General features: G+C 44.2%; 1 protein-coding gene and 1 long non-coding RNA gene across 4 annotated transcripts in view; one reads left to right on the forward strand and one right to left on the reverse strand.

Moving 5' to 3' along the window:
- Positions 1-10,301: 10,301 nt before the first annotated feature.
- LOC140895500 (uncharacterized) overlaps positions 10,302-19,957 on the forward strand; it is a 36,351-nt gene continuing 26,695 nt past the window's right edge. For 2 of the 3 annotated variants that reach the window (XR_012154216.1, XR_012154215.1), the window contains exons 1-2: positions 10,302-10,453; positions 13,171-13,297. This is a non-coding gene — a long non-coding RNA (uncharacterized lncRNA). Of the gene's footprint in view, positions 10,454-12,321; positions 12,413-13,170; positions 13,298-19,957 lie in introns of those variants that run through there. The other variant, XR_012154217.1, reaches the window with a different exon arrangement.
- Positions 17,443-19,957, reverse strand: part of TMEM163 (transmembrane protein 163) — a 158,319-nt gene continuing 155,804 nt past the window's right edge. Inside the window, exon 8 of the mRNA XM_073305305.1 lies at positions 17,443-18,940. Coding sequence (XP_073161406.1) covers positions 18,880-18,940 — 61 coding nt within the window. The 3' untranslated portion in view covers positions 17,443-18,879. The remainder of the gene's footprint in view (positions 18,941-19,957) is intronic.

Raw genomic sequence — 19,957 nt, forward strand, 5'->3', positions numbered from 1 at the left:
AAGAGCTATGATCTCTTGGGTCAAATGCCACCTTATTTTAAGGAGACTTTCTATGTATTTACATTTCAGACCTTAAAGAGCTTGTGAGCATTCTACAAATTTTCTTTTGCAACTTTCTCACTCGTACCACTCCACGGAACAAGTGACCAAGCTTGAAACTTTAGGCGACAGGCTCAGCTGGTTTAAACTAGCGTATCTCCTTTTGACATCAATGGAGTTAAATCAGTTTACACCAGATGGGGATCTAGCCCCTTCTGTCTAATTTCCTGCATAATGTTATGTGACATCACTAGTAGGCTGCTTGTTGTATGTTTAAAGAGATTTGGAGTGTGAATTTACCACAGATGATAGGTGCCACATTGAGCACTCTGGAGACTGAAGTCCTCCATCCAGAAACTGGCACAACACCAAATCTCTACTGCACAAACTTCTTATGCTACCCTGTCAATGTACCTCAGCTGTTACCCTTCTGCTGAGAGGGTAGTTCACTCTCCATTCCCTTTCATTTCTTGATGTCCCTGCAGAAGTCAGCAACAAGTTTTCCAATTAGGGTCAATTTCCATGATGGCTTCTGGGGGGTGCAGATGTTTGTCTTTCGGGACTGGAATGAGACTGCCAACTCCATTTCTTCTTAGCTCTTGTTGCATGGTCAAGGCCCTGTGCAACTTAGTCTATCCCTTCTTCTCTGCTCTCTTTTCGCTAGCCCTATTTTGTTCTCCTCACTCTGCCTGCTGAAACTGCACACCTGACCTTATGCTTTGCTTCCCTCTTTCACTCTTGTTCCCAGGTCACTTTCCATGAGGCCACAAGTACCTTCAAATCTGATCTGCCAAGCCTCTGCCTTTAATCTATCAAGGAGTTTATAATTATAGGCAAAATCCAACAACATGCACTGAGGGAGACCAAGAATAACTTTAAGTAGGTTGTAGACATGGGTATGCAGGAAGGTATGTTATCTGAATGTGTAGGTTTTGAGGAGGGATTTAATGTACTTTGGGGAGGCTGCGGGAGGTGCTTTCTAGATCTCTCTGTTGCTGTTTGTCCCTGTACATCTGGTGGGGACAATAGAATTCTCTTTGGGAGTGCTAACCTTTTTGGCAGTGCTAAAATGTGAAAATAAAAGCTACTTTTGTCAATATTATGTTTACTATTGTAAAACTGCCCACGCATATGATCAGTACTAATAAATTATAAACAACTGTAATTTGCTTCTTTTCAAGTAATATAAAAGAGAAATCTCTCATTTTATTACCATTAATTTTTTCTTTTGAACTTTGATTTTTGTGTGTGTATAAAAATTAACTGGAAATCAAAATATCATAGAATCATAGACTTTAAGGTCAGAAGGGACCATTATGATCATCTAGTCTGACCTCCTGCACAACGCAGGCCACGGAATCTCACCCATCCACTCCTGCAACAAACCTCTAAGCTATGTCTGAGCTATTGAAGTCCTCAAATCGTGGTTTAAAGACCTCGAGGTGCAGAGAATCCTCCAGCAAGTGACCCGTGCCCCACTCTGCAGAGGAAGGCAAAAAAACCCCAAGGGCCTCTGCCAATCTGCCCTGGAGGAAAATTCTTTCCCAACCCCAAATATGGCGATCAGCTAAACTCTGAGCATGTGAGCAAGACTCACCAGCCAGACACCCAGGAAAGAGTTCTTTGTAGTAACTCAGATTCCACCCCATCTAACATCCTATCACAGGCCATTGGGCATATCTACCACTAATAGTTGAAGATCAATTAATTAATTGCCCAAATTAGGCTATCCCATCATATCATCCCTTCCATAAACTTATCATGCTTAGTCTTAAAGCCAGATATGTCTTTTACCCCCACTGCTGGCGTTGGAAGGCTGTTCCAGAACTTCACTCCTCCGATGGTTAGAAACCTTCGTCTAATTTCAAGTCTAAACTTCCTGATGGCCAGTTTATATCCATTTGTTCTTGTGTCCACATTGGTACTGAGCTTAAATAATTCTTCTCCCTCCATGGTATCTATCCCTCTGATATATTTATAGAGAGCAATCATATCTCCTCTCACCCTTCTTTTGGTTAGGCTAAACAAGCCAAGCTCTTTGAGTCTCCTTTCATAAGACAGTTTTTCCATTCCTCGGATCATCCTAGTAGCCCTTCTCTGTACCTGTTCCAGTTTGAATTCATCTTTCTTAAACATGGGAGACCTGAACTGCACACAGTATTCCAGATGAGGTCTCACAAGTGCCTTGTATAATGGTGCTAACACCTCCTTATCTCTACTGGAAATACTTCGCCTGATGCATCCCAAGACCGTATTAGCTTTTTTCACGGCCACATCACATTGGCGGCTCCTAGTCATCCTGTGATCAACCAATACTCCGAGGTCGTTCTCCTCCTCTGTTACTTCCAAGTGATGCATCCCCAGCTTATAACAAAAATTCTTGTTATTAATCCCTAAATGCATGACCTGGCACTTTTCACTATTAAATTTCATCCTATTACTATTACTCCAGTTTACAAGGTCATCCAGATCTTCCTGTATGATATCCCGGTCCTCCTCTATGTTGGCAATACCTCCCAGCTTTGTCTCATCTGCAGACTTTATTAGCACATTCCCTCTTTTTGTGCCAAGGTCAGTAATAAAAAGATTAAATAAGATTGGTCCCAAAACTGATCCCTGGAACTCCACTAGTAAGCTCCTTCCAGCCTGACAGTTCACCTTTCAGTAGGACCCATTGTAGTCTCCCCTTTAACCATTTCCTTATCCACCTTTCAGTTTTCATATTGATCCCCATCTTTTCCAATTTAGCTAATCATTCCCCATGTGGAACCGTATCAAATGCCTTACTGAAATCAAAGTAAATGAGATCCACTGCGTTCCCTTTGTCAAAAAAATCTGTTACCTTCTCAAAGAAGGAGATGGGGTTGGTTTGACACAATCTTCCTTTTGTAAAAACCATCTTGTACTTTGCCCCAATTACCATTGACCTCAACGTCTTTATCTACTTTCTCCTTCAAAATTTTTTCTAAGACCTTGCATACTACAGATGTCAAACTAACAGACCTGTAGTGACCCGGATCACTTTTTTTCCCTTTCTTAAAAATAGGAACTATGTTAGCAATTCTCCAGTCATACGGTACAACCCCTGAGTTTACAGATTCATTAAAAATTTTTGCTAATGGGCTTGCAATTTCATGTGCCAGTTCCTTTAATATTCTTGGATGAAGAGTATCTGGGCCCCTCGATTTAGTCCCATTAAGTTGTTCAAGTTTGGCTTCTACCTTGGATGTGGTAATATCTACCTCCATATCCTCCTTCCCATTTGTCGTGCTACCATTATCCCTAAGCTCCTCATTAGCCTCATTAAAGACTGAGGCAAAGGATTTGTTTAGATATTGGGTCATGCCTAGATTATCCTTAACCCCCACTCCATCCTCCGTGTTTAGCGGTCCCACTTCTTCTTTCTTTGTTTTCTTCTTATTTATATGTTTACAGAACCTTTTACTGTTGGTTTTAATTCCCCTTGCAAGGTCCAACTCTACATGGCTTTTGGCCTTTCTCATTTTATCCCTACATGTTCTGACCTCAATAAGATAGCTTTCCTTGCTAATCCCTCCCATCTTCCACTCCTTGTAGGCTTTCTGCTTTTTCTTAATCACCTCTCTGAGATGCTTGCTCATCCAGCTTGGACTTCAACTCCTGCCTATGAATTATTTCCCCTTTCTTGGGATGCAGGCTTCTGATAGTTTCTGCAACTTTGACTTGAAGTAATTCCAGGCCTCCTCTGCCTTTAGATCCACAAGTTCTTCACTCCAATTCACTTCCCTCACTAATTTCCTGAATTTTTTTAAGTTAGCTCTTTTGAAATCAAAAAGTAGTACAAAAATAAAAGGCAAATATGGATTCTTCTTCGAGTGATGGTCCCTTGATGTATTCAAAATGTGGGTGTTGCATGCGCATCATGTGCCGGAGCTGGAAGATTTTAAACAGCAGTGTCCATTGACCCACATGATCATCTTATGTTGCTATGTGTTCCAGGAGAGGTTTTAAGAGGTCATGTGGGACGATGCACCCTCAGTTCCTTATCACATGGTCGGAGTCAGAATGATCTCTTCACGTGCTTGTAGTTTCTATGAAAACAATTGTCTGTTTATATATAGTTAGTTCTGCTTCTTTCAGTTTAGTCCTGTAAATAGAGTAATTAATTAGTGTACCTACTAGCCCCGTACAGGGCTTTCCCAAGCCAACTTAGAGGCTTATGCCCCGCATTCTGGGGTTTAAAAACTGCCGCATGCCCTTATTCGTTCTCCATGAGCGACAAGCACACTCGTCTGTACTGCCTGGGCCTGCTGCGATATCTGCAAGATTTTTCCAACAAGGACCCGCAAAGCTCATCTCCTGTGCCTCAACAAGTTCCTCATGGCGGAGGCGCTCCAGCCTTATGCGGAGTCCGATCCTGGACTGTCGGTATTGATGGTGCACTGTCCTTTACCAGCTGTGAGTGCTCTGTCCCCAGCCTCCCGCCCAGATCCACCGGCACTGCTGAGACATGAGAAGGCAAACCAGGAGTGCTGCAAGTGCTCCCACGAACACTGGAGCAGGTCCCTGGGTCAGACTGCTGCAACACACTGCGTTCCCTCCCCGAGCTGGGCCCAGACAAGCAAGACCTTGTGCAATGATCCCGCTGTGCCACCCTCTAAGACAGGGGCCAAGGCTAAGTGGAAGAGACTCCCACCAGCATCACTGGTCCCAGTGATGATGGAGGGTTGAGATAGTGCTCTGGTGTGTGCTCTTCAGCCATGGCAGGATTCTCCAGGCTCTGCTCTGCGTACCTGTCGGTTTGGCGGGCAACTGGATGTGCCCTGGACACTGGGACAGACAGAACTGCTGGTCTCCCCCACCCACCTAGAACTGCTGTACCCTCCCTTGCCACTTCTCTCGGCTCCATTGGGCCTCCTACGCCAGTGGATGCATCACTCCTCCTCCCTTTAGACCTGTCTCCATCAGTCACGGTACCATCAGTCCATCACTTCCGGAGGCTTCTTCAGACTCGGAGGGTTTCTCGGCAGAAGAGCCATCCTTCTCCCAGGTCTCCCAGTGTAGCTCAGACTCCTGAGCATGCCCATCTCACCAAATGCAGTATGCTCTGGTCCCAGCAGAGTGGTACCCATATCCTTGGGACCCAAAGTACCAACAGGACCTGGTCTCGTGGGACCAATGGCTCCTGTGGGACCCTTATCACCAGCTGTACCTGTTGGTGGCCTAACACCATCCCATCCAAGCCTCTCCACTGGGCCTAATTGACTTGGACCTGGAAGAGGACCCAGAACTCGAACCAGTACAGGCCATCATGCAACCCGCACAAACGGTGTGACACACGCAGGAATCCTGTGCCCTTACACCCAAGAGGGTGGTATGCAGGTACTTCGTGCCGGCTAACGGGGCTGACTTTGTTTTCCCGCCCCACCCCACCCTGGCCTCCCTGGTAGTGCATGCAGCCACGGAACAGTCACTCCAGCACTCCTCTACCTCCATTCCTCCGGATAAGGCAATGAAGCATCTGGACCTCCTGGGCCGCAAACTGTACTCCTGCGCAGCCCTGCAATTCTGCATCTCTAACTACTAGGCTCTGCCAGTGAACTATTATTTTAATAATTAATTATGCCAAGCTGGCAGAGTTCTTGGAGGACATCCCACAGGACAAACAGCAGTTCCTAGCCCTGCTGGCCTGATGCTGTCTGATGTCCAAGGTCAGCCTCCAAGCCGCAGTAGGTGCTGCGGACACAACCTCCTGCGGGAGTGGTGTTGAGGCAGGAAGCATGGCCTCAATCGTCCGGGCTTCCCAGGGAGTCCAATCCACCATCCAGGACCTCCCCTTTGACGAGAACAAGTTGTTCTCCACTAAAATGGACGACGTTCTACACTGCCTAGAAGACTTGAGGGCGACCCTCTGGTCCCTCGGGATTTACACTCTGGCCCCCTACCACCAGCAAACTCCTGCACTCGTACCCACCATACAAACCCAACCAACTGTTGGTGCCCCCGATCTCAGTGCTCACAACCATCGCCTACCACCACGCCTCGGCACCAACAGAAGGCCCAATTTGACGTGTCCCTGGCAAATGTCCCCTGGCACGAGAACTGCTGTGCAGCAACATAGCACTCCATCCACACTTTCACTACACCATCAACCAGTGGGCAGCCATGGGATGTGCCATCCTGCAGCAGGCCTTACCCGTCATGTCCTTGCATCCACCTCCAAGCTGATCACTGCTTCGTACTCACCCGCATTTGGAATACAAATAGGGACCATCACTCGAAGAAGAAGAAGAGGGAGGTTACTTACCTGTAGCTGGAGGTTCTTTGAGATGTATGGTCCCTATTTGTATTCCAGTACTTGCCCACCATCCCCTCTGCTGCAAACTGCCTAGTCAGTGGTAAGAGGCCGACTGAGGACGTGTTATCCTGCACAGCCTCTTATAACCTGGCCTGGAGCACGTGGCAATGTAAGATGCCAGTGTGTTTCAACAGACACTGCTGCTGAATGCTTCCAGCTCCAGCACATGGCACGCATGCACACCTGTGTTTAGAATACAAATGGGGCCATGCATCTTTTCGAACCTCCAGTTACAAGTAAGTAACCTCCTCTTACTGGTACCTAACCCACTTCTCCTGTGTTTTGACGAGTCCTATATAACACTGTAAAATCCTATAACTACTCATACCCAAGTTGTATGTCAATTTCTGGGTGTCTGTTTCCTAATGTTTTTACACTGACTAGTAACATCACATTCAAACTTTCCCAAATACGTAGTATTTGTACTTAAAAAACAAATGTAAAGTGGCGAACACAAGAAGAAATTGCATGATGCCTGCCAGTTGTCATCTGGCTTCAGAATCTCAGCTGTATGTTTGATCCCTTAATTACATTAAATAGTTTAGTTTGTCATGGCTATCTGAACACACGTGGTGATCTTTTTCTGAGGCAGATTCCTGGCCCTGCTCCTCAAAGGCCCTTTATTCCATGCCACAGAACTGTTTCCATTTCAGGGAAGTAAAGCATGTGTGTATTCATGCAGTTACCCCTCTTGTTTGATCTCATTAGCATGCACCCCATCATTCTGGATTAAAGCAGATGCAAAACTAATCTGTGGTCTTATTGCCCACCAATGTATCTAGGTGCCAAAGCACTAAAACGTCTGTTAGCATCAAATTGAATTGTTGTTAGTGTGGTGACAATAGGGCCTTATTTTGCCTGCTTGGGAACCATAAAAAGTAGGTCAAGTTGTTTTCAATAATGATGTTACAAGCAGGTGCAAGAGACCCAGGCAGAGAAATTGAAGTAGTCCAAGCACAAAAGGCCTGCTTGATAAGGCTCAAGGACGATGTTGAGGTTGGATTTTATAAATAAGAAAATGTAGGAACAAAGTTACCTATGCTTTTGATACGGTGTCCCACGGTATTCTTGCCAGCAAGTAAAAGAAGTACGGATTGGATGAATGGACTATAAGGTGGATAGAAAGCTGGCTAGATTGTCGGGCTCAGAGGGTAGTGATCAACAGCTCAATATCTAGTTGGCAACCGGTATCAAGTGGAGTACCCCAGAGGTCGGTCCTGGGGCCGATTTTGTTCAACATCTTTATTAATGATCTGGATGATGGGATGGATTGCACCCTCAGCAAGTTCACAGATGACACTAAGCTGCGGGGAAAGGTAGATAAACTGGAGGGTAGGGATAGGATCTAGAGTGACCTAGACAAATTGGAAGATTGGGCCAAAAGAAATCTGATGAGGTTTGACAAGGAAAAGTACAGATTCCTGCACTTAAGACGAAAGAATCCGTGCACAGCTACAGGCTGGGGACCAACTGGCTAAGCAGCGGTTCTGCAGAAAAGGACCTGAGGATTACAGTGGATGAGAAACTGGATATGGGTCAACAGTGTGCCTTTGTTGCCAAGAAGGCTAAAGGCATATTGGGCTGCAATTAGTAGGAGCATTGCCAGCAGATCAAGGAAAGTGATTATTCCCCTCTATTCAGCACTGGTGAGGCCACATCTGGAGTATTGCATCCAGTTTTGGGCCCCCCACTACAGAAAGGATGTGGACAAATTGGAGAGAGTCCAGAGGAGGGAGTGAAAATGATCAGGGGGCTGGGGCACATGACTTATGAGGAGAGGCTGAGGGAACCGGGCTTGTTTAGTCTGCAGAAGAGAAGAGTGAGGGGGGATTTGATAGCAGCCTTCAACAACCTGAAGGGGGTTCCAAGAGGATGGAGCTTGGCTGTTGTCAGTCAGAACAAGGAGCAATGGTCTCAAGTTGCAGTGGGGTGCGGGGAGGTTTAGGTTGGATATTAGGAACCACTATTTCACTAGGCGGGTGGTGAAGCACTGGTATGGGTTACCTAGGGAGGTGGTGAAATCTCCATCCTTAGAGGTTTTTAAGACCCAACTTAACAAAGCCCTGGCTGAGATGATTTAGTTGGGGTTGGTCCTGCTTTGAGCAGGGGGTTGGACTAGATGATGTCCTGAGGTCTCTTCCAACCCTAATCTTCTATGATTCTATGCCCAGGTTGGCCTTACGGAAGTGAGTTTAATTGGTGAACAAAATGAGGAGGAGATGAACTATGCTGCACACTTTCCACCCCAAAGTCCCTTTTGGGGATTCATAAAAGGAGACTTGGGAAAAAAAGTCTCATCTCACCTTCCCCAACTCCAGCACAGAAGGAGCAGACCAGACTGAAGGAGTTTCTTTCCTTGGGAAAGCCATCTGGACTTGCTCTTGTTAAAGGACCTTTGCTCTTCACCTGTGAGTCCTGAAAGTTATCATGACATCCAGTCCTCAGCCATCAGTGGGGATACCTGATGTCAGCGCTGCAGAGGCTCCAGTCAGTTGCATGTAAAATCCTGTTCTGTCTCCTTTCCTTTTTTGTGTTACTTTCTGCCTTCTCCCTCCTTTCCGCGTGCTCTCTCTCTCTCTCTCTCTCTCTCTCAGTTGTTCACTGGATCCTGAAATCAACTGTATTGCATGCACCAGCCCAGTGAGATACAGGCCATCCAGCCCTGCCCTGTTTGAGGAGAACAGAGCTAACCAGGTGATATTCTGACCAAAGTGTGAGCCAGAGTCCAGAGCAACTGGTAGTGTAACTGACCTGCCAGCCTAAAGCATCCATTCATGATTGACCAGCCGCCCAGTTTTCCAAGAACATCATTAACAAAAGCTGTATTTTCCCCCACCTTTTTCTATCTTGTCTCTCCTCCACCTGGTGTCTGTGTGTTTGTAAAAAACAGGAAAAGTGAATACCCTTCACACATGAGGACTGGGAGTAAAATTAACCCTTTCTTTTTCATCAAAGAAGGGTTGTTGGTAAGATGAGACTATTTTGCCTCCAAAAGGAGAGAGGCTTTAATATGTTTTGATTGTTATGCATAATTACTCAATTTCAGCTTTTTCTTGTTTTGATTTCTAGTTCTTTGTTGTGTTTTGATCAATAAACTTCCAACTTTAGAACTCTGGGTGTTTGCCAAGAAACCACACAAACCAGAAAAATCCTGAACCTTTATAATACTGTTTCAGCACTGGACATTGAAAGGGTTTTATAAAACCTTTCACTCCTTTGGCCCTTGAGAGCAATAGAACAGTGTACACTGCTCATCCCTTGATTTGGCTAGATTGGGGACTGATTTGAACTCTTTCACACCTCATCCCCTAACTGTTCAGCTTTTCACATTATGGGAAGGCTTTTGTGAAATGGTGGGTGGTTTCAAACAGGATGTGATGCCAGTTAAATGGGCAGAGGTGCAACCACATAAGAAAAAATGTAAGGTGTAAGGTGGGACCTGGCGTGGAAATACACATCTTGCTGCTGTACTGAAAATAATAGAGGGAGCAGACGTAGGACAGATCTCCTTCTCTGCCCCCTCCTGCACCAGTGGTTTCACCTATAGGCCTGCTTTTAGTAAGGTCTCACCCAGCCAGGTGTCGATCCCTCCACCAAGTCCTCCCTGCCTGCAGCTCCCAAAAGCCTCACCGTGAACTCTGACATGGTTGTCCTTTCTGTGGGTCAGGACTGAAGAGGTGACTCTGAGCTCCATCTGTTCTCCTCCATGGGAGGACATTGCAATTCAGGCTGAGTCGTCCAAGTGCATTAAACCTCTAACCCCGTCATTGTTTTTCCTTATGTCGAATTCCTGAACTTGCTAATTTGGTTAACCTTTGAGTTAAACAAGTTTTGTATTAAACTCTTGGGGCGGGGTTCAATATGCTACTGAAAATCACGTGCTAATTGCACTGATTTAAACAGGCATAGTTCAGCGGGCAGGCACTGTAGAGGCCTCATACATATAGGCATGAACTACACCTCCTGTTTGTCCTACAGAGGCCTCCAATCCTGCTGAGCTGTGTGCTGTCTTTCTGCTGTGAAAAACCTGGGACTCACTCGCTACTGGATACTAATTCGAGGCAGTTGCTGCAACAGGTAAAAATTAAAAATGATTGGGCTGCTGACACAATGTTCTGGAGAAGGGAGAATTTGCAGCCTCCAGGCTGGGCTAGCAGTTGGTTGCTTCTGATGCTCTGACTGACCATACTGGTGGTGGTCTGCTCCCATCACTGAGATGCTTGGAGAGAGGCACAGTCCACCTGCAGTCCGCTGTCTGCCATTACTGCATTTCAGCAGACAGTGCGTCTGTGCCAGAGAATCCTCGTGCTAAACAGAAATACACCAATGCAGTAAAAAGGGTTTCTCCAGATCCTGTAGGGAAGGAGTTTCTGCAGACTTCGGGGCTCCTCCGAGTAGCAGCCATTGCTGATTGTGGTATTAACAATTAATACTTCATATCATCAAAGCAATACCAGTACACATGCTCACAGCATCCCCTTGAATCATCCCCATTCTACAGAGGGGAGAAACTGAAACATCTGAATTGATAACAGGTCACATACGGTGAAATTTGATTCAACCCCCCGGGAGCAGGGCAGTGCAAATGGCCTGTTTATGTCTTTAGGGGCAGCTGAGACAGAGGCAGGGAGGTCACCTACCAAGACCCTTTCTTGGGATAGTCAGCTTCAATTTCTAGTTTGGGCTCCATAGGAATTCCAATGGCAGAGGCTACCAAGGAGCCCTACTCTTACCCCTTCCTTTGCCAGCCCTGCACAGCCCAGCACGCTCGGAGCTTCCCAGGCTCGCTGAGTTGAGCAGAAGGTGAAGGCTGTTTCTACTTCTGTGTCCACCAAATACACACTCATGATGCTACCGAGACTCATGATATCTGGTATTTTGCTAAAAGCCTCAGTTCCTGGAGTCATGTGACTCTGAGATCCCAGCTTTCATTGTTTTGTTTTGTCTTAAGTGTCCAGTCCTCATGGTTGAGGAGAAAAACTTGGAAATATGAAACCTAAAGGTCTCAACAAGAGGACAAATAAATACCCCCAATTAATTTTTTTTTTAAGTCTCATGGTTTTTTGGAGTCTGACTCATGATTTCTGAAGGTGTGGTGGGTTGGCTGAACTGTGGACTTTCTGCCAGTAGGGCTTGCAGCTGGGTTCTGATGACAGAATCAAGTCCAAATCAGTGTTAGCACTGTCTAACCTGGCTGCTAGCCAGGTGCTCACCACACAAGGCTATTGGCTGTCGTCCATAATAGTGTGCTCACTATCTCCCTCCTGACCCACTGTGTAATCCAGTCTAACTCAGGCTTCTGTGTGACACACACATGGCACTGACCCAGTAAATGCAGTTCATGTACTTGCTACCTATTTTGAATTAGCCTGGTGTATCCAGCATCTTGTTGCGGTGAGGCAAAGGGTTAATGACTTTCAATATAGACTTAAAACAATAAGTAGCATCCTTCGGATGTGGGAGACTTTTAATGCTGTAATGCCTGTGCCTTTAAGAAACAAGATCACAAAGCAATGACACTGATTTGGATAGCAGTCTCATTACCCCTGAAAAAGAAGCATTTTCTATTTACTTGCCAAACAGATTTAGAAAAGTGATAGGCCTTCAACAGAGGAATTACTTAAAACCTACCTCCTGGGGGCTCTGTGGACTTAATGTCATTGGTTGGTCTCTCAAGTCAGTTATTGTGTTTGTCCATCACTAACCTGGTGGTGTCCTTGTGCGCCCCACGGTCCATGGGTTGCCAGCTCCCAGTGAGGGTGCAGCGTTGAGCAGAGCAAGTGGCAGCACCTTGTGATTGAAGTTCAAGAAATAGCAAGTTTGTTTCCCAATCAATGCACTATCCTAGGAGACTTGAAAACTGAAAGTGAAAACATTCCTTGGGAGAGGTGCTGGCCTGATAGCCTGGAGAGCGAGCGTCTATAGCAGGCCAAGCTTCCACACTTTGCCCATTGTCTCTCAACACTTACCAGGAGGTCCATCCTCGTTCATTCCTTGGCCCCTCTGCTGCTACTGCCAACAAGAATAATGCCAAATGTAAGAGTGCTTTTTATTCCAGGGGCATTAGGGATTGGACTGGATGATATTAGCTGTAGACCCAGACTGAAATGCGCATCTGGATCCAGTCTGTTAAGGTTTATATATGGGGTTTTGCTTCAAACCTGTTTTGAGAACAGAACGATTTGTAGGGAACATTCTAGACTTATGCCTTACAGATAAGCATGATGCTTCCTTTCATGCCATTGTTGACTAGAGGCAAGGGGGGGCGGAGATGTGTGCGGGCAAATGAGCACAGGATGTTAGTGCACTTTTCCTAGCTGAAGAGCTGGGTTCAACAATCTGACTTTAGGTAAAAATGGAAGTGAATGTAATTTGTGATTCAGTTTCTCTGTCACTAAAATAGAGGATGGGTGGGCGGTAGTGCTTACCTGCCTCACAGGCCTGTCTAAGGGTATGCTGACAATTAAACACCCGCAGCTGGTCTGGGTCAGATGACTGGAGTTCGGGTTGCAGGGCCATAAAACTTCAGTGTAGACATTTGTGCTTGGGCACGAGCCTGGCTCTGGGACACTGCAAGTGGGAACAGAAAAGCCTACTGATGTAACCCAAGGACTTAAACAAGAAAAGTGTAAAGCACCGGAAATCAATTAACCAAAATTGGTGCGTGAGAAATTAGGCCCAATTCATGAACAAAAATGAGATTTATTCCATGCTGCCCTCCCTTTTGGGGTCCTTAAAGAGACTTTGGAGAGAAAAATTGGCTACTAGAGCAAACTTGAGCTTTACCATTATAGCTGCCACCCCCACCATCTCCTGGGACCCCGAACCTACATCCTAATCCTGAGAGATGTCCTGACCAGACCAAAGAGAGAGGGACCCAGATGACACCATCAGCTTTACTGGCTGAAATCTGAACACAAGGTGGGATGCTGAAACTCCCCCCCACCCCCAATCCAATCACACTTTCTCCTTGCCTAGCTTATTCCTATCCCTCTCCTTTCGCCTTCTGTGTAATGAGTCTGGCTTAGCCATATTTTGCAACAGCGCTGTAAGCCTAGAAGCAGCTAAATGCAATGCCCTGAACAGCCCAATGCTGGCGCAAGTTTACCAGGTCTCAGAGTAGCTGGTAAGACCATGTACCATGCCTGTGTTTTTCCAGCAGAGAGGCTGAAAGTGAAAGTCAACACCAGAGACAGAAGCTGCATTTTCTATCTTTGTGATTCTTTTCTTGTCCCCTCTTTTCCCCCGCTTGTTTTGTCTTTTAGGAAACAGGATTGAACTTTAACAGCAGCAGCAATGACAGCTCCAGCCCATCTCTACTAACTTCTTCTTCTTTCCCCAAAAGTACAGTTGTTACCATCTTGTATGCCATCCAAGAGACTGTCCAACAGGGTTCTCTACCCCCTCCCCTTCCCAAAAAAAAACCCCTGTCTCTGGCTAATGGGAACAAGGGATGTTGAAAGGAAAGCCTTGTTTCATACTTTACATTTTAAATTATTTAATTGTTTTTCTTCTTGTCTCTGTCTTTAATAAAAGGTTCAAATGATTTTTAAAGGTGTGTTTTCCATGGTAATGAGCAGGCCGGGGTCTCTGTATATCCTACCATGAACCTTGTTTAAAACTGTCTGACTGTGTTATGTTAACACCTTTGATTCTTTGGGCCCTTTATTCCATCTGAATTAATACAATAGTGGGTATCGCATAACTGCTGCCTAGGATGGCATAATTTGCAGTCTCTGTTCAGGAGAATCGTATCATACCCAGAATATCAGCTATTAAAGTGTATTTGCAATCTGCAGTATGGCAGAGTTTTTCCAGGGCCAGTCTGCGCTTATGACTGGCTATAGCCAATGCTCTGAGATCCTTTTTCGCATGAACACCGACCTTTCTCTCTCTGACGCACTTGTGTGCACACACTTTCCCTAAGATCACCTTGAACTAGGGCCATTTTATATTAGCAACTTACTCCAGCAGCTATGATCAACAAATCATATTTTAAAAAAGAAATCTGGCCAATATAATTCAATTTAAGCATTAAGGGTGAGATTTTTCAAAAGCACTTAAATGACTGAGGAGCATAAGTCTCATGGAAGTCAATGGCACTTGTGCTCCCGAATTACTTAGGCTCTTTCGAAAATCCTGCCTTCTATTAAGTTCTCTGGGAACAGGCTCAGGCTCTATGTTGTTTGTTTCCTGGACTCCAACTGAGTGTCTGATACGTAATTTTTCTAAGATCTAGATAACAGATATGTAATGAACAAAACAAAATAAACACTGATGATTTTGCTAGCTGTTTTACTAGCATGGGATTCTTTTGTACATTAAATAAGCAATTATCTCTCTCACTACTGCAGCATATCATAAAAATTACCCTTTAAGATGAAGTTCAATCTCTCTCAGAAGAATACACACAAACTGTGATAAGTTTAGCTTCACTTCTGAATACTAGAATGTCTCTCCATTGCTACTGTCTTGGCTTTTTCCTCTTAAGGATTAAAATGTCATCACAAGTGTTTCAGGGGTTTTTTTTGTATTTACATGCCAATGAATGTCTGGCTCCTGGATGATCGCAGATGATCTTTAAAGCACCTATGACAATTCAAAATATGCTGGAATTAGTTTAATTTAAACAATGCTAAATAGGAATTAATTCTACTTTCTTGAGGAGTCAGTCACAGCTCATGTTTGTGAACTACATAGTCAAGGACATAATCCTGTTCGTATATCCATATATCTTTTTATCAGAAGCATTTCAATTCAGTTCTAACTGAGAGACCTCTCAATTGTTCACCTTTTAACTTCTCTGCTTTCACAACAGCATGTCTCCAGTGCTATGCTCCTGTTTACTCCAAGCACTAGGCAACACTGACAAGCAAAACAACTTTCAAGGTAGTCCTTGACTGAAATGGTTGATCTTCTTCAGTGCATCCAAATGTTAGTGACTTGCATACCAGAGGCAGTCACATTAGAAGCTAGGAAGTGTCTTGGCTAATCCTTCTCTTGTTCTAGCACCTTCCCCCATTGCTGGAGTCAGGAAATAACTAGATGGACCTCAAGTCTGATCCACTAGGGCCATTCCTATGAAAAGTAGTGAGGCTGAAGAGTGCAGGAGCACTGATGCCACTGAAGAGGCAGAAAAGGACCCTGCTAGCCATGACGAGTTCTCCAGCTACATTCAGGCTGTGGTTCCACTGAAGAATATTCATGGGTAGGACACTTAAATAACCTGCTCTTCTCAATCAGTGAAAAAGCATCTGTTCCATCAATATCTACAAGGCGCTCCAAGTTACCAAAGAAAAAGGATGATGGAACAATAAGAGGGACTAAGCGAAAGCTTGATGAATGACTTCATTTAGTTTGTGCTTTGGAAAATAGTTTCTGGCACTACCCAAAATTAATGTATTATTAAAGGCTCTGCCTTATGCCAAGTGAGTCTTTCATTCTTGGCATATGTAGAGATCATAAAGGGCAAGACAGTGTTTTGCTGAGGTTTTGCTAAGCTTTTGTTAAAGTAATAAGTAAACGTAACTATTATAATTATTGCCAGAGTGTTAAAACTAACTGGGTACAGATATCTAAGAATGTTGGACAACAGGGGCAAACTGCATGGGAAAGGAAAACTAGGGTTAATAAAGGAATTTGGAGATTTTCCTGACTATGGTAACAGACTATGGTGTGGGGGGATTGTGTATATATACATGTTTAGCAGCAAGTTAATATTTTTGGCACAGAATATGCTGAATCTGCATTCCTGCATTAGATAAATTAAGCAACAAATGCATACTAACACTGGGCAACAGTACAAATTTGCATTGCTGTTTTAAAAAAAAAACCCAACCTATGGCAAATGCACTGCAATATGCTACGGCTTTTGTGGAGGTCTGTCCATACTTTGCCTGGTGCTTACTTTGTTAACGGTTGTGGTCTTGTCTCCCTGTGATGCTGAAAAGTACTGTATGTACTGCTGAATGGCATGTAATGATCTTTAGTATCATCCAGTGGCATTATGGATATTACAGCTACTACTTAGCACTGAAAAAACCTTTGTTTGCAAAGCACTGTACAAACTTGAACTAACCCAAATTAAATACAAAAGACCCAAATGCTAGAAAATGAAAATCCAGTTCACAGTGAAAGATGCATTTTCTGCCCCATATTTCCTCCATACAGAACAATTGGGGGAAATAGAAGACTGTAAAGCCACTTCTGTAGTAGCAGAGCAATATTAATTGGGTATAGTAGTCTTCACTTCCTAGTCCTAAAGAACTAGTGGGGTTTTGTGCAGCACATGTCCCATCACAGAGGGAAGGGGTGAACTGATTATGTTTTCAGTAGTATGTGTGTACAGATCCGTCTAAATCCTAAGATCTTAACTATGAAAGGGGCAAGAGTGGACATGCCAGGGGCTCTTGCTACTCCCAGTGACTTCTTACAGATTTCCTAGGAAAGCATGGCCAGAGGCTACATTACTTGTCTGTATCTGTTCCCTAAAGAAGGGGACATTTTGGTGGGGGAAAGTAGCGCATCTGCTAAAGATTGCTGGGAGTGGGCAAAGTAACAGGGGGCTGAGAGATGCTGTGAAGGCCTCTGTGGAGATAGCCCTGTGTCCCCTTGCCAGAGATTCCCAAACTCTACATTTGTGGGCCTTCCCCCTCAATGTTTTCTGGGGATGAAGGGGCCAGGCGCCACCATCCCTAAAGGAGGAATGCAGAAGAAACCGAGTGGAACTTCAGAAAAGTTTGACAGTGTTTAGGCTGATGGTGCATTGAGACCCACCCTGTCATGCTGACCACCAATTCTGTCTCATTGTTTCCTTGTATTCCTCCATCTGTTGGCTCTTAGACTGTAAGCGCTTTGGGGTAGGGACTGTCTTTTTGTTGTGTGTTTGTACATCTCCTAGTACCACAGTATCCAGGTCCATGACTGAGGCTCATCAGCACTACGGTAATACAGATCATAACCTTGTTGAGTATTTTGGCCTTTATCTGGGTATAGAATTATCACATAGTGGAACCATCAAGCTGCTGTTTTTACTCGGTTGCAGTTTGCCTGAGTAAGGATATCAGAATTTGGTCAACAGTTTGTAAGTGCTTTATGACTGGGAATCAAATAAACATAAAGTATCAAAAAGCAATCTATTATCAATTCCTCGACAATTTGATTGTAGGTCTGCTGTTGTATGGTCTCAACCAAATGAATGTGGATCTCCCTGCTTCTTGATGTATTATTCCGACCTCCATGATAGCATAGCTCCTTTTGTCACCCACGAGGGAACAAATGAAATGCCTCAACACTGATTCATTTCTGCACACTGTGAAGCCAACCTGAAATATACAAAGTATGGAGGAAATTGCAGTGACCAGAGAATCTAGTTTAATGGGTGCTGTACAGGAAGACTTTATTCTACAATACATTCTGGAAACAGCTGTCAAATGTTACGTACAGGTACTGTATAAAATAGATAAGTTTTATAGTATACATCGTGGTTCTTGGATATTATAAGTAGGATATTAAGAAATACATAGGAATGTGTGGTGGAGGGTGAACAGTTTTTTGTTTTTTATTTTTTTACAGAATAACCTAAATCTAATGAATAGCTTTGTATTTCACTGCAGTTCAAAGCCGTCACTGCTGTACCTTCATCAGGCAACAGAGCAACCATGTAGTCACAAATACTGGCACATCTGTGTATGGTACAATAAAAGAGTGAGAATCATATTTCTCATACTGGTCCTTCTTGTGCTTCATTTTGGCTTTTATCTGTACAGTAATACTTTCTGTGCTTATTTGGTCCATGCAAAGCAGTGTACTGTGTGCGTTATTTGTTAAATAAAAATGAAATTCAAATTAGAAGAACACTTGTATTTTAGATAATTTAGGACTAATAAAATAGTATGAAATTAAACTCTGATCATAGCAATGAGTGGGTCTTATGCTGTTTTCTCTGTGGAGTCCATCCTCCTAACTTGAGACAAAAATATTATTTACTTCAGTGCTTTTTAAGCGATGGTTGTTAGCATCCATAATCTACGTACAGTACCTTTGTTGAGTTGTGAGCTGAAGAGGTTGGCAATGGCTGTAATTCAAAGTTACAGCACAAATTTGGAAAGTTTGAGCCAACAAAAAAGTAAAAACAAAAAAAAGGCTCTGAAACTGGCACCTCTTATCTACAGACATCTATTATATCAATAAAAACAATTTCACTCTAGAACACAGAACACTGCAGCTGGTTTGGAATGGCAAATTATGCATGTTTTCTACTGTCACTTACAGGATTCAATAGCTTACTTGAAAGGAAAATGCTGCTGTTTTGCTGCGTTGTAAGCAGTGCACATATTTGCCTGTTATACAGAGAGATTTCCCATTAAAATAAACTTTAAAAGAAAATATACCATGGGAAACAAACTGCATATTCAGTGAAATATCAGTGGCACCAAACATATCAGTTGCCAAAACATACGATGCTGCAGTTTCAGTCTATACAGAGGAGAGGGGATCTGTCTTCATTCAAACATTTCGTAATGACGCGTTTGCCTTACACGTGGGACCATATCAATAAGCAACCTGCAAATAAAAGCACAAGTGAGTTTAGGTCGAGCTGTAAGGGGAAAGCATACAGTTAGGGGAGTTGTATTAGGCACTCTCATGAAGGAAGGTTTATCTCTTCACTGCTGGTCAGAGTGAAACCAGGCCCAGAACCAGCCCTGCCCAACCTTTAAGAAGCTGTGGGGAGGTGGGTTCTCCCTCGGAAGCATTCGAAATACCAGGTGTGCTTCTCTGTACTTTAGAAGATGTAAACACAAGGGGCTAGGTTATGGCTTAAAGCCACAGGCCAGTGTGGGAGTGGTGGGGGTGAGGAGCAGGATAGTGCTGCAGTGAGAGTCCCCTGGAGGAATTCTAGCTGAAGCAGGGTTGGCTCTGCCAGCCTGGGAGAGGATGTATCCCCCTGTTGACACCAAGACTGCTTTGGAAAAAAATGTTATGGTGGAGGAGAATGGCAGAGACTGCACCCTTAGTGCAATCTGCTCATTGGCCAGAACTCACAGCAAGGCTTATCCCTCAGTGGCATGAACTGCCCCAGAAAGACATGGGAGCTTGTTAGCACTTCCCCCCAGAAGTGAGAATGACTGCGACCTGGCAAGGCAGTGCTCGCAAGCTGTACAGATGGAATCTGCTTGGAGTGCTGACTGGCCATGGCAGATCCTGGCCATCCAAAGCACTAGTGTGGAAGTCAAGGGACATACTTGAAAGATTCTGGGTTCTGTCTGTCATGTTTGCATTTTTCCTGCTGTAATGTCCCCATCTCGCCTCTGCTGTAGAATATAGATTTCAGTGATTTTACAAGAGCACGGTTCCTTCATTTATAGGAGTGGCATTCCTAATTAAAATGTTAACTTTTCAAAGTGGATTATAAACTAAAAATCATAGGTCTGGGCACTAGGTCTCTGCAAGGGAGTCCAATAAAATAGCTTCTATCATTTTAATTATTATTATTTTCCTACGAAGTGGAGGAAAAAAACCTAAAGACATTTATCACCCAGAAGACCTGCAGTGAAATTCTGGCCCCAATGAAGTCAATGG

This window comes from Lepidochelys kempii, chromosome 11, assembly GCF_965140265.1.
Source record: "Lepidochelys kempii isolate rLepKem1 chromosome 11, rLepKem1.hap2, whole genome shotgun sequence".
Classification (NCBI taxonomy): Eukaryota; Metazoa; Chordata; order Testudines; family Cheloniidae; genus Lepidochelys; species Lepidochelys kempii.